This window comes from Molossus molossus, unplaced genomic scaffold (assembly GCF_014108415.1).
Source record: "Molossus molossus isolate mMolMol1 unplaced genomic scaffold, mMolMol1.p scaffold_m16_p_1, whole genome shotgun sequence".
Classification (NCBI taxonomy): Eukaryota; Metazoa; Chordata; class Mammalia; order Chiroptera; family Molossidae; genus Molossus; species Molossus molossus.
The window spans coordinates 196,562,931-196,576,762 of record NW_023425344.1 but is presented as its reverse complement, the minus strand read 5'-3'; the positions used below and the strand labels follow the sequence as shown (position 1 = coordinate 196,576,762).

Below are 13,832 nucleotides of genomic sequence, written 5' to 3'. Positions count from 1 at the left end.
AATGCAAATATTATAAAATCCCAGACATGACAAAATTATCTAAATTCTGCCTTTCCATTACAAAAGTCGAGGCTGTGTCACTTTTACTGCTTTGGATGAGTGACTGAGCTGTCGCGAGGGCAGCATGGGGACGGCGGTGGCTGGTGCGCAGCTGGCTGTCTGGACTCTCGCGTGTGCCTGTCCCCTCGCCATGGCCCGTTTCCAGCATGACCACACCGGCCTCGGCTGGAAGAGCGGCCCAGTCGCACACCATTGTGCTGTAGCATTGCCACCATCCACAAGCAACGGATGAGAACTGCAAGAGCCTGGACAGAAGTAAACGGTAGTAATATAATTAAGAAGGGTTGTTATGAGCGTTTATTACCTTTGCTGTATTATAATGTAGTGCATGAGAAGTGTGTTCTATTTCACTGGAGTACGGGCTGTTTAACAACTGGCCCACAAAAGCAACCTGCCCTCACGGCTGGACTGAGCCAGCTCCAGCTCCCTGGGCGCCGGTCTTGTTTGCTGTGTGAGCAAGTCTGAACCCTTTCTTCACTGCGTTGGCTCTTGGCTGCCAGTGGAGGGCTCCAAGCACCTAAAAGCCTTCATTAATCAGTGTCTGGCAGTTCCCAGACAGTCATTGTCTCTCCTCATTATTGATTACACAGGATCGCCACCTAGTGATGCAAAGGGGAGCGCCTGGGTTTAAGGCCGAGCTTGTCTGTGGAGAAAGCTGGAAAAGGGCCGTTCTCGCTGACCCTTTTCTATGGTGGTTTCCAAGCCCGCTGTGCAGTGAAACGGAGAGCCGGGTCGTTTCCCGGGCACTGACTTCCTGTGTTCCATGCCACAGCTGACGTAGAAATTCTGTTGGGAGCGCTCTATAAAGCTCTCTTAGACTTAGAAAAAGGACTGGGCCATTGCCTGAGCCTCTCTTTTTAATACATGAAGACCCCTGAAGAGGTGAAGTGAGGCACCTCCCAGGCACTAAGCCAGCGTGCACACTGTCACTCCATCGGAACGTGCGGGCCGAGGCCACGCACCAGGCCCCGTCCCCCCGGGGCCTGCTGCCTAACGTGACGCAAGTCCCCCGCTCCACTCCGCTGGTCCCCTGCTCTGAGCAGGGGCTGGAAACGAGAGGAAGGCTGAATGGGAATCGGCAGCACTGGGGGCAGCTGGAGGAAGTCCAGAGAAGCATGGGCAGGCGAGGGACCAGAAGAGTCGCGTGGCTAGAGCTCCGGGGCCTTACGCACGTGCCATCATGTCATCACTGATGAGACCAGCAGGAAAGCCCAGCACCCTGCCTTGGTCATTTCACGGAAGCGTTGTGAGGTTAGATGAAGCGATGTCCGAAACGCTAGGGGACGATGTCTGGTGCCTTGCCCAGAGCAGGCTGAGCCCGGCAGGTTTATCTGCATCTCATACTTCCACAGGCAGGGGTCCCAGATGGCATCCCATCTCTAGACACTTGCAAGAAGAGTGGAGACATGCCCAGATGTGACAATGAGGCGGGAGTGACGTGAGGAGAGGAGGGCTTGACTTATCCGGCTCTTTGGGAAGATGCTGCCTTACTGGAGTGGTGCCACCCCTTCCTGCTGACAGAGGACATTTAAACAGGAAAGAGCCAGACAATGGTGACCCCGGGGTTCCCTAAACAGACCCCTTCCCTGTGCATAGTGCAGAGCTGTTCTCCATACCCATTCCCCATCAAACACTCTCTTCCCCAGCAACAACGCCCATCTCCAAGCCGCCTGGACCCTCCCCACTTGCAGCCGTCCAGGGCCTGGGACGGTCAGACCTAGGGTCTGTCTGGGAACCCAAATGCCCTGTAATCCCCAAGGTTTGACTTTGACTTTCCCAAGGAAGTAGCACCATGCCTGGGATCAAAGACCATGCAGTGGCTATGCTCACACAGGTGTTTGGTTTAAACAGTCCTCTTGCCTCCATCACCCCCTTCACTCTGGTTCCTGGGACACCCAGCGGCTGCTACAGACAGCTGGCCACCAGGGTCACTAGTAGCAGTGCACTGCCTGCCGGGGCCCATGCAATGTACTCATTTGGTGTATTTTTTAAAACCAGCCCTTTTTTTTGAGATATATATATTTAAAAAAAACACCATTTTAAAGTATAATTCCACAGCCCTAGCTGGTTGCTCAGTGGTTAGAGCGTCAGCCCACAGACCAGAGAGGCCCAGGTTTGGTTCCCGCTAAGGGCACGTACCTCGGTTGTAGTTTGTCCCCGGCCCCAGTTGGAGTCGTGTGGGTGGCAACCACTTGATGTGTCTCTTGCATCAACGTTTCTCTCTTCCTCTTCCTCCCGCTCTATCTGAAGATAAATGCAAAAATGTCCTTGGGTGAGGATTAAAAAAAAAGGAAGTACAATTCAGCAGTTTTTTAACATTTCATCATCCCCAAAACAAAGCTTCTTGCCATTAGCAGTCATTCCCCACCCCCAGCCCTTGATATCCATACTAATCAACTTTCTGTCAATATAAACTAGCCTTTTCTGCACATTTCACATAAGTAGAATCGTCCTTTTTTTGTTAAAGTTAGTCCTAAGTATCACATTCTTTTTTTTATTTTATCCTCATTCGAGGACATTTTTGCATGTATCTTCAGATAGAGTGGGAGGGAGAGAAGGGAAGGGAGAGAGAGAGAAAAACATCAACGTGAAAGGGACACATCAAGCGGCTGCCACCCCCACAACCCAACCAGGGCCAGGGACAAACTGCAACTGAGGTACGTGCCCTTAGCAGGAACAGAACCCTGGTCGCTGGTCTGCGGGCCGACGCTCTAAACCACTGAGCCAAACCGGCCAGGGCAGTATCACATTCTTTTTTACATCTTGTTTCATTTGCATGCTTCATTGCTAATGCATAGAGATAAAGCTGATTTTTATGGATTGGCCTGACTCATAGTCTATAATTTGCTAAACTTGTTTATTAGTTCAAATAGTTTTTTAGTGTATTCCTTAGGATTTTCTTTTGTTTTAAATATGTTTTTATTGATTATTTAGAGAGAGGAAGGGAGAGAAAGATAGAAACATCAATGTGAGAAACACTGATTGATTGCCTCCTGCATGCCCCCTACTGGGGATTCGGGCATGTGCCCTGACCGGGAATCAAACCAGGACCTCTCCGTCCATGGGACGACATTCACATTGAGCCACACCAGCCAGGCTTCCTTTGGATTTTCTATGTGCAGATTATCTCGTGTGCAAATAGAGGTATTTTCCCTTTTCCCACCTGTGTGCCTTTTACTGTTGACCAGTTGCTCTGCCTCGAGCTTCCAGAGCAATCCTGAGCAAAGCTGGGGAGAGCTGGAGCCTGTTTGTTCCGGATCTGAGGGAGAGGGCGCTGTCTTTCACCAGGAGCGTGTGGACGGGCTCCCACCCCATCAGGGCTCAGGGGCTTCCACGATGAAAGGTGGGGAGGCACCAGTGTGGCCTGTGGCAAGACATGAGCCTGGGGGCCAGCAGGGGCTACACCTGGCAGGGACTTTTTTGGCCCCCATGAAGGATTTTGGTTCAGTTCCCAAGAGCAGAGAGAAGCTATTAGAAGGGTTTGTAGTCGGGCGTGAGGTGAACTAGTGCTGAGCTAGGGTGATGTTCAGGGAGCTCGGAAAGGATGCAGCTGGTAGGGAAGAAATGAAGGAGGAGGAACTGGGGCTGTCACAGCTGGATGGGCACAGGAGCCAGGGAGGGGTGACTGCTGGGACGGCTGCGGAGGATTATCCTACCTTTCAGAGTCATCCAGCTTTGCCTCCACTCAGGGGCCCCGGTCTGGGGACCACGCCTGAGTCCCTATATTCTTGGCTCCAGACACCTCATCAACCCACTCTGATGGCAGGTTTCCCCCTGGGCATGAAAGAGGCGAAATCTCCATCTGTGAGTCTTCGGGGAGTGTGCGTGTGTGTGTGTGTGTGTGTGTGCACGCGCGCGTGCACAGTCCCTCCCAGCCTTGCTCCCTGGAACTACCAGGCTGGAGGCTTCCCTCCCTCACAGGGTGTCGTAACACACACACCCCGCCCCTCCACCCCACTCCCTGTTGCTGGGAAATCAGCTGACTGCTGGTATGCAGGCTAAAGGCTCTTATTAACCAAATGCTGACATCCCTAATACATAGGTTGCTTAATTAAAAGCCTGTGTGCCTGGCCAGCTTTCAGAGAAGCCAGCACTTCTCCAGCAGAGACTGGGGATTTCCAATAGACCAGGAGGAAATGATGTCATGCTAACTATCTATCAAACACCTTTCATCAGTGATAAAAGGGCTTGGTGGGGGTGGGGGGTGGGGACATGGTTGACCTGACTGAAGATTGGAGCCTTACAGCCTTGGGGCTGGCTCCCTCCCATGAAGGACGGGAGCCGCAGGCAGCACCAAGGAACACCTGCCCCTCCTGGGAACAGCCCTACCAAGCCACCTCCTCATCATCCAACGTGCTCTTCAGCACCCAGTTAGCATCTAGCATCACAGAACCTCAGCGAGGACTGTGGAGCTCTGGCCTGTGAGCACGACCCAAAACTGGGAGTGCTTTTTCCTTCCAGAACTCGGGCCCCAGGGAAGACCCTCCCTTTCCTCCTTCCTCCCACGGGTGTTAGCCGGTGTTCACAGACCAAGCCTGACCCAGCAGCCAGCCCCACTGTGCTGGCTTCAGCCCAGCCCCTCTTAGAAGAAATCTGAAGTTTTGCTTTGTTTTGTCCTTAAGCAAAGAGGGGAGAAATGTTTTCTATATCTCCATCTCCTTTTTGTCTAATGTTTCTATGAACCTATTTAATAACAGTTGTTTCAGATACAAGTTTGAAGATCTCACTACATCGGAACAAGCCATAGTTGTGTGCCTGAGACACTGTGTGCACGGTGACAGGCGGCAGTGTAGGATGTTGAAAGAATACATCCTGGAGTAGGGTTCTAGTGCTGGAGATATTTGTGATGATCGTGACCAAGGGGAGGAGGAGCTACTGGCATCCAGTGAGTAAATAGGCCAGGGTGTTGCCAAACACCCTACAGTGCCTAGGGCAGCCCCTCAACAAAGAAAAGTGGCCCCAAGTCTCGGTAGAGAGGATGTGGACAAGCTGCTCTGGATAAACTCCTGCACGGGAACATTACAGTGGCATTTTCTGTAAGAAAGCTGGAATCCTCCCAAATGATCATGGCAGTGGCTGAGTGCACTGTGGCATGTTCGTGCAGTGGAATAGTATAAAGCAATGAGAATGAATGAACTAAAACTTCGTACACCAACAGGGCACATCTCAAAAAACGGAGCGAGTGGTAGTAGAATGGGATTCCTTTCATGCAATTAAGACAGGCGAACCACGTGGACCGGTTAGGGCGATGCGTGGTAAAACGACAAAGAAAAGCAGAATTACTAATACGAAGAGCAAGGACGGTTCATTTGGGAGGGATGGCAGCTGAGGAGAGGTTTCTACAGCACGGGCAGAAGTTCTGTTTCCAAAGTTGGTGGAGGGGTAGATTCGTGACGATCTGTTTTATTATCATTGTATACATACACGCTTTATAAACATTTATGTGATTATATCTGTTCCACTATATGCTGGGGATGCAGTATTGGCAGCTACTGTTTACTAAGAGCTGTGTTTTGCGAGGACCTTGTCAAAGAGGCTATTTTATTCTCAGAGAAAGTTTAGGGAGTGGCATATCCTTTTAAGGGTGGAGCCAGATTTGAACTTGAACAGGCCATGGTCCAGACCCCTACATGGAGCTGCCGCCGCCTGTTGGGTAACCTCTCTCATCTGCCTCCACTCTCTTCTCCACAGGGTCCGGAGACAAACGACCAGCAGGCCCACCCCAGCAGGGGGCAGACCCAAGCCCCAGCCCAAGCCCAAGCCTCAGGTGCCGCAGTGCAAGGCTCTGTATGCCTATGATGCTCAGGACACGGACGAACTCAGCTTCAATGCCAATGACATTATCGATATTATCAAAGAAGGTAAGTGCGTGGCCGGTTGCCTGGGAGCAGGTACTCACATTGCTCTAAAACCTAGTTTAAATATGAAGGGAATGCATGGGCCCCTCTGAAACTTGCCAAGGTAAGCCACATTTCAGGCTCAGTTTGATCCAGACTCCAGCTTCATTTTTTTAAAGCTTCTTTCAACTCTTCTTTGTAGCTGCTCCCTTCTCAGGCTGGTTTTCCTCCTGGTAGCAAAATGGCTGCCTCAGTACCAACAGGTCAACCCAGATCTGAAAGCTGCTTTGTCCTTGAGACATCTTCCTGTGGCCATTGGACACAGTCCTGTTTCACTCGGATTGGGTCAGATTGGTCATGTGCTCATCCCTGAACCAATCTCTACAGTAAGACAAAGGCTTACCCGAGTGGGTTAGATACAGCAGGGACTGCCGAGAAATGGGAGTTAGGTCTATCCCACCCAGACTTCATGGCCTCCCCCTAATGAAGGTGATGGAATGGAAGCCAGGGAGGCAGCCTGGAACACCCACTATAAAAGTGGCTGAAGAGACAAGTTAGAATATAATATACAAATCATCAAACGTTAGTGCCTATGGAAGCATAAAAAATAAAGAGAACTCCTGGCTTAGGGTGTTAGGAAAAGCACTCTGAAGGAAATGGCGTTTGTGGTGAGGGGTGGGCAGACAGAGAGAGAAGCCACCGAGGCTAGGAAAGAGCAGGTCATTTTAGGGAAAAAGAGTCGATGCAAAACCGCGGAGCAGAATCCCCAAAGAGATGACGTGGGAGGCGAGACGACACGGGACTGGCCTGCTCATGGAAGGCCCTGAGTGTCAGGCTCAGGGGCACTGCTTGCTGGAGACACCGCGGAACCATCCAAGGCTGAGGCCAGAGCGAGACAGCCGAGCGCACGGCGGTCCTTGGCGAGGTTAGCTCTCAGGAGGAGATGGCCAAGGACAGTTCCAGGAATGGTATCTTTAACAGGTCCCGTCACTACATGGGCTCACTCAGGAGAAGTCTAGGTCCTGGGCCATCCTCCTTCTAACTGGTCTCTTGGCGGTTTTTTGTTTGTTTGTTTTAATCTTTTTTAACCATCTAGTTTTCCATAGGTTTTAACAGTTTTAAGCCATTTAGTATTCTTCAAAAGTGTTGAAGTAAAAATAAGTGTTGAAATAAACTCTAGTAAAGCACAAACAGGATTTTTATTACCAGCTTTGTTCAGCAAAAATATTGGAAATAACCTAATATCCAGTAAAGAAACTGGTTAAAAAAGAGCTTTGCTATATCCATTCAGTGAATTTTGATGCCAAATTATTTTATTAAAGATAATGATACAGCCCTGGTAGGTTTGGCTCAGCGGTAGAGCGTCAGCCCGCAGACCAATGAGTCACAGGTTCGATTCCCGTCAAGGGCAGGTGCCTCGCTTGTGATTTGTCCCCGGCCCTGATTGGGGTCATGCAGGAGGCGACCACTCGATGTGTCCCTCTCACGTCAATATCTATCTCTCTCTCTCTCTGTTCCTCTCTCTCCCTTCTACTCTGTCTGAACAAAAATGGGAAAATATCCTCAGGTGAAGATTAAAAAAAAGAAAAAGATGATATAAAAAGACAGTATTGAGCCCTGGCCAGTTTGGCTCAGCGGTTAGAGCGTCGGCCTGCGGTCCGGAGAGACCCGGGTTTGGTTCCCGCTAAGGGCACGTACTTCGGTTGCAGTTTGTCCCCGGCCCTGGTTGGTCGTGCGGGTGGCAGCCACTCGATGTGTCCCTTCACATCGATGTTTCTCTCTCTCTCTCCCTTCCTCTCTCTCCCTCCCACTCTATCTGTACAAAAAATGGAAAAATATCCTCGGGTGAGGATAAAAAAATAAATAAATAAATAAAAAAGACAGTATTGAAATGGAAACATGTTCATGGGGAAAAGGAAAAAGTTAGGTTATGGTTATATGTGTGTATGTATATATATTATAGAGGTATTATAGAAAATGTTGAATTGAATTTTAAATAAGTATTACTTTCTTTTCATTTCTCAATACTTTCACATTTTTCAAGAAATGACATGTATACAGTATAATTAAAACAATTGCATATTTACATAAAATATAGAGTTCTAGCCCTTGTTTGGCTTTGTGGTTAGAGCATCAGCCGTGGGCCAAAGAGTCGAGGATTCGACTCCGGTCAAGGGCACATACTTCAGTTGCAATTCGGTCCCTGGCCCTGGTCAGGGTCGTGCAGGAGGCAACCAGTCAGTGTGTCCAATGTGTCTCTCTCATGTCAATGTTTCTCTCTCCTCTCCTCTTTCTCTCTCTCTCTCTCTCTCTCTCTCTCCCTCCCTCTCCTCCTCCCTCCCTCCACTCTATCTGAAGATAAATGGAAAAATATATCCTCGGGTAAGGATTAAAAAAAAAAAAAGTAGAGGCCTAGATGTTATCAAAACATATCATAAGCTACCACTGTAACTGAAACAGTGCGGTGTGAGTGCAGAAATAGACATGTAGATAAATGGGGGAGAATAATCCAGAAACATCCCTGTGTGTATTCACATATATTCATATATGATCAATGTCGCTTTGATATCAGGGGAACCAATAGACAACTCCTTTATATTTTGATAAGAAATAAAATTAGATATCTACCTCATACACAGAAAAAATCAAGTGAATTAAACATTTAAAACTATGTAACTAAATTATAAAAGTGTTAGAAAGATACCTAGACTATTATATTAATCTTTGGGTGGGAAAAACCTCTCAATGGAAGACATCAAGCCCCAAACCATACAGGGTTTAACCTCATAAAAAGGCTAGATTAAGACCTCTGTATGGTGAACAGCACCAGGAGCAAAGTTAAATTATAGAAAACAGACTAGGAACAATTGTTTTACACATGTAAATAACTCCTCCACAGGAATAAGATAAGCAGTTGAGTCCGGCAGTGGACAAGGGCTAGGGAGGCATTAAGTAGCAGAGCCTCCCAAGTCACCAATGAAAAGCAACACAAAACATTTCACCTGTGACACCAGCGAAGATTAAAATGGGACACGTACCCATTCCCTTATCCAAATCCTTAGAGCTAAATGAGTTTCAGAAATCAGAGATGGGAGCTTTTAGGAAGTTATTAACGGGGTGTGTGTATAACACCCTGGAGGGTCGCAGGGCAGCACCCTGGACAAAGCCGGAGTCCCGGCTGTGGACATGAGCAGTCACACTCCGTGCGAAGGGGCGTCGTAAACGCAGGTCAGGTCAGGTCAAGTTTTGCCATCAGATGAGTTACAGAAAACTTCATTTTCAGAACATTCTGGATTTTGTCATTGCAAAATAAAGTGTGGACTATAATATCTGTGATTGGTGAGGGACATAGGTAACTGTTTTTCACTGTTTCTTGCTGAAATTGACTTTTGGGAGGAAATTCAATAATATTTATCACCATTTTTAAATCCCCATGTCATGGATTTATATTTAACCCCTTCCACCAAGATAAATCTCAAATAAATATTTAAATGTACTAAATAAACATAGAAGTACTATAAGTAAGTAGAGGCAAGTTTTCTTTAATAATATCAGTGTGAGAGAGGATTTTAGATGCGATAGAGAACCAAGAAACCATAAAATAATACATCATTTGATTCAACTACTCAAATACTAAAATATCATAAAAAGCTAATATAGTACAATATAATAAAACTAGGAAGAAGGCTATTTGCAACTCATATGACAAATTCAGAAATACATAAAGAACAATATATAAAGGACTCCTCATCGTAAGATTAAGAACTCCTAGTCGACAACCGGTAGAAAACGAGGCCAGTGATAGGAACAGTGGCGTACAGCAGCTCTGGAATCCAGAAGCTCTTTATGTACTGATGTGAAAAGGCCATTAGTATGTATTTTTAAGGTTTTAAAAGTGCAGAATATGTATTATGCATGGCATGCTACCATTGTGTAGAAAAGGGGGTTATTCTTATAAATACTTGCTTGCATGTCCATGAAACGTCTCCGGAAGAACATGCAAGAAATCGGTAACACTGCTCGCCCTCAAAGGAGGCATCTGGGTGGCCGTTTCCACCGTTTATCCTTTTGTACTTTTGAAAGTATGTATGAAAGTGTTACCTATTACAAAAAATAACATATTTTTCTTACAAAGGATAATAAAAGGTCCACATTCTTTGACCCAGGAATTTCTGATGTAGAACTACTTGCACATAGGCATAAAGATATATGTGCCCTGGCCGGTTTGGCTCAGCGGTTGGAGCATCAGCCTGCGGTCCAGAGAGACCCGGGTTCGGTTCCCGCTAAGGGCACATACCTGGGTTGCAGTTTGTCCCCGGCCCCCGCTGGGTCGTGCAGGAGGCAGCCACTCGATGTGTCCCTTTCACGTCAATGTTTCTCTCTCTCTCTCTCTTCCTCTCTTTCCCTCCTACTCTATCTGAACAAAAAATGGAAAAATGTCCTCGGGTGAGGATTAAAAAAAAAAAAGATATGTATGGGCATTTATTGCAATAGTGAAAATTGGGAACACACGTCCACTGGTAAGGGTGTGGCTACATAAATTTTGGAATACAGTGTAGGTGGTTAAAAAATGAGATAGAGCCCCACCGGTGTGGTTCAGTGATTGAGCATCAACCCATGTACCAAGAGGTCACTGGTTTGATTCCTGGTCAGGACACATGCCCTGGTTGTGGGCCCGATCCCCGGGGGGCGGGGGGGGGGGGATGCAGGAGGTGGCCAATCAATGTTCCCTCTCATGGATGTTTCTCTCTCTCTCTCCCCCTCTCACTTTCTCTCTCTCTAAAACCAATAAAGGAGCCCTGGCTAGTTTGGCTCAGCAGTTAGAGCGTCAGCCCACAGACCAGAGAGTCCCAGGTTCTGTTCCCGCTAGGGGCACGTACCTTGGTTGCAGTTTGTCCCCAGCCCCAGTTGGGGTCGTGTGGGTGGCGACCAGTCACTGTGTCTCTCTCAATCCATGTTTCTCTCTCTCTCTCTTCCCCCGCTCTCTTTCCTGCTCTATCTGAAGATAAATGTCAAAAAAAAGTCCTCAAGTGAGGATAAACAATAATAATAAATAAATCAATAAAGGGAAAAAATTTTTTTAAATAATGCCTCTTAAAAAAGTGAGATGCAGACATGGAAAGGTTATATCTATGAAGTATTACAAAGCAAGACACAGAGTAAGTAGTAAGATGTAGAATAGCCCATTTCTGTTTGAAATGAACGTACTTCAGAGAAAAAGGTCATGAAGAATATATAGCAAACACGTATTACTGGGGAAAGGCCTGGGGTTCCGGTGGGAAGGCGGATGGGCCGTGTTGCAGGCTGGGTTCTCCCGGAACTCTCAGATGGAGTTAGGAGTGTGAAGGAAAGGGGAGGAAGGAGGACTGGGCCAGGAGACAGGACACCAGGTAGTCTCTGCCAGCCCAGCTGCTCCAGAGAGAGGACTCTTGTTGCAGAGCCCGAAATGCCGAGGCCCTGGCTCTGCGAGGGCCCAGGCTGCTCTGAAGAACCGTCTGCCTCCCCTCAGTGCTAAGGGCCAATGGCTGGAGGCTGTCAGAACCCCTCGGCTGGCTCGGGCCCTTCCCTGAAGAGGGCCCATCTGTGTCTGCTACAGGGGAGGGGTTACTTTTCACCACAAGCTTTCTTTATTTGTTATTTTTTAATCCTCATCCGAGGATATTTTTCTATTTATCTTCAGATAGAGTGGGAGGGAGGTAGAGAGAGGGAAAGGGAGAGAAACATCGACTGCAACCGAGGTACATGCCCTTAACCGGAATCAAACCCAAGACTCTCCAGTCTAACCGCTGAGCCAAACCAGCCAGGGCCAGATGCTTTTGTTGAAAAGAAAAGAAAGAAGGAAATAGAGCGGGGCTGGAGCCGCGCCACCCTTGCCCCTGGAATGCAGCAGGGAGCGGGGTATTTGGCCGCGGGTAGAACGGCCTAGCTCCCCTCACTTTTGCCATCTGTCTCCCTACAGATCCTTCTGGCTGGTGGACGGGCCGGCTACGAGGCAAGCAGGGCCTGTTCCCCAACAACTACGTGACCAAGATCTGAGTTGCACAGAGACTCTGGCGCACGGGCGAGGGAGCTCCAGGCACAGACAAGGGGGACATTTGGAGCTCTCCTTCTGATTTATAGCGAGCAACTGCTTCTCCAAGGCCTGGAGTTATTCTGGCACCTTCCCCAGGACATTGAAAAGCTGGGCTGGAGAAAGGGAGTGTCTCTCCATAAATGATCCTACAAGATAGCCTACTCATAGGAACCCAGGAGGGCAAACCACCACCCACCAAGATTTATTTATTCTATTTAAACCTGGTGAGAGGACAGGCGAGGTCCCCTCAGACCTGTTGGCTCTACCAAAACAGCACCCCGCTCACTCACCAGGCCGGGGAATGGCTGTAGGCGGCCGCTGACAAGTGCCTTTAGTTGAAGAGCACATTTCTTTCATCCCTCTTTCCTTACCTGACACACAGCATTCCCCTCTGCCACCTCCCCTCAGAGGACCCGCTCTCTGCAGGCTGGGCTTGGCACGACTGGGTACTTCCTGTGCAACCGTCAAGGGCTGGCGCGGCCTGCTGAACCCATAGGCGTGGGGTTGGGGGCACTGGTTTACACTTGCTGGGACCATCTGGCTGCTGGGCTGGGCGGGGCTGGGGGATGGGCTGGGGGCCTTGCTTTCTCTGGGCCTTCAGTGGGAATGTGGCTGGCCCATGTTGGTTTTGTGTTAATGCTGTACCTATTACTAGAAGGGGCTCCTTTTTTTTCAAGCTGTACATTTATAAAAACAGATCATATACTGTATATATAAAAAATCTCAACATGGTAGAAACATGTATGAATGTACTAAGTAGTATTCCACTGTACTTACTCATAAGGTAGGTTGATTACCAAACTCGCACCAGGTACTTACAGATGTGCACTACTCCTCTTCCGCTATAGATCAGTGTTACTGCTTTCTAGCTCCGTCCCGCAAGCCCCTCCCAACCCGTTCCCCACAGGTGATTTCCTCTGCGTCCCTCCCCTTACCTCCTAATAAATAAAGGAATCACTGAACCCCCTTGTTCTTTCTTGACATTATTATGGGTTGAATTGTGTCCACATCTCCCCAAAAAGATAGTTTGCAGTCCTAACCCTCAGTACCTCCGTATATGACCTTATCTGGAAATGGGTTCTTTACAGACGTAATCAAGTTAAAATGAAGTCATTAGGATGCGCCCTAATCCACTATAACTGGTGTCCCCATAAAAGGGAAATGTGGACACAGAGCGAGACTCAGAGAAGAGGATGTGGAGTCAGCCAGCTACAAGCCAAGGAGAGGGGTCGGGAGCAGGTCCTTCCTGCAGAAGGAGCCAACCTTGCCAACACCTGGGTCTCAGACATCTGGCCTCCACAACTAAAAGACCGTAAGTCTCTGTCACTAACCACCAGCCTGTGGTGCTTTGTTAAGGCAAACCGAAGATTTAAAGTAACCAAGAACCAGTGAGTACACCTGAAGGTGGGCTCTCGGGCAGGTGTTCGACAAAACCAGCAGTTCTCAAACCCTTTGGCCTCGGGACCCCTTTGCACGCCTCAACGTTACTGAGGACCTCAAAGAGTTCTGTTTTGTCAGTGATAGCTGTCAGTATTCACAATATTAGAAATTCCAACAGGAAATTTTAAAATACCAATAAACACATTCTACTAACTGCCACTGATATCGCATTATGTAGTCTCTGGAAGATTCCACCATGTGCTACTCACAGGACTAGAGTGAGAAAAAGCAAATAATACCCTAGGATGAAAATAGTTTTAGAAAAAAAGTAAGTAACAAAATTTCAGACATCATACACAGCAGAATTTTCACTGATACATCACCTAAGGCAACAGAAACAAAGGAAAAAATGAACACATGGGACTACATCAAACTAAAATCTTCTGCACAGAAAAAGAAACAACCATCAAAATGGAAAGGGA

General features: G+C 48.0%; 1 protein-coding gene across 1 annotated transcript in view; it reads left to right on the top strand.

Annotated features, from left to right (window-relative positions):
• MYO1E (myosin IE) overlaps positions 1-13,338 on the top strand; it is a 200,584-nt gene extending 187,246 nt beyond the window's left edge. The window contains exons 27-28 of the mRNA XM_036269692.1: positions 5,752-5,921; positions 11,857-13,338. Of these exons, the coding sequence (XP_036125585.1) occupies positions 5,752-5,921; positions 11,857-11,933 (247 nt within the window). The 3' untranslated portion in view covers positions 11,934-13,338. The remainder of the gene's footprint in view (positions 1-5,751; positions 5,922-11,856) is intronic.
• Positions 13,339-13,832: the final 494 nt, after the last annotated feature.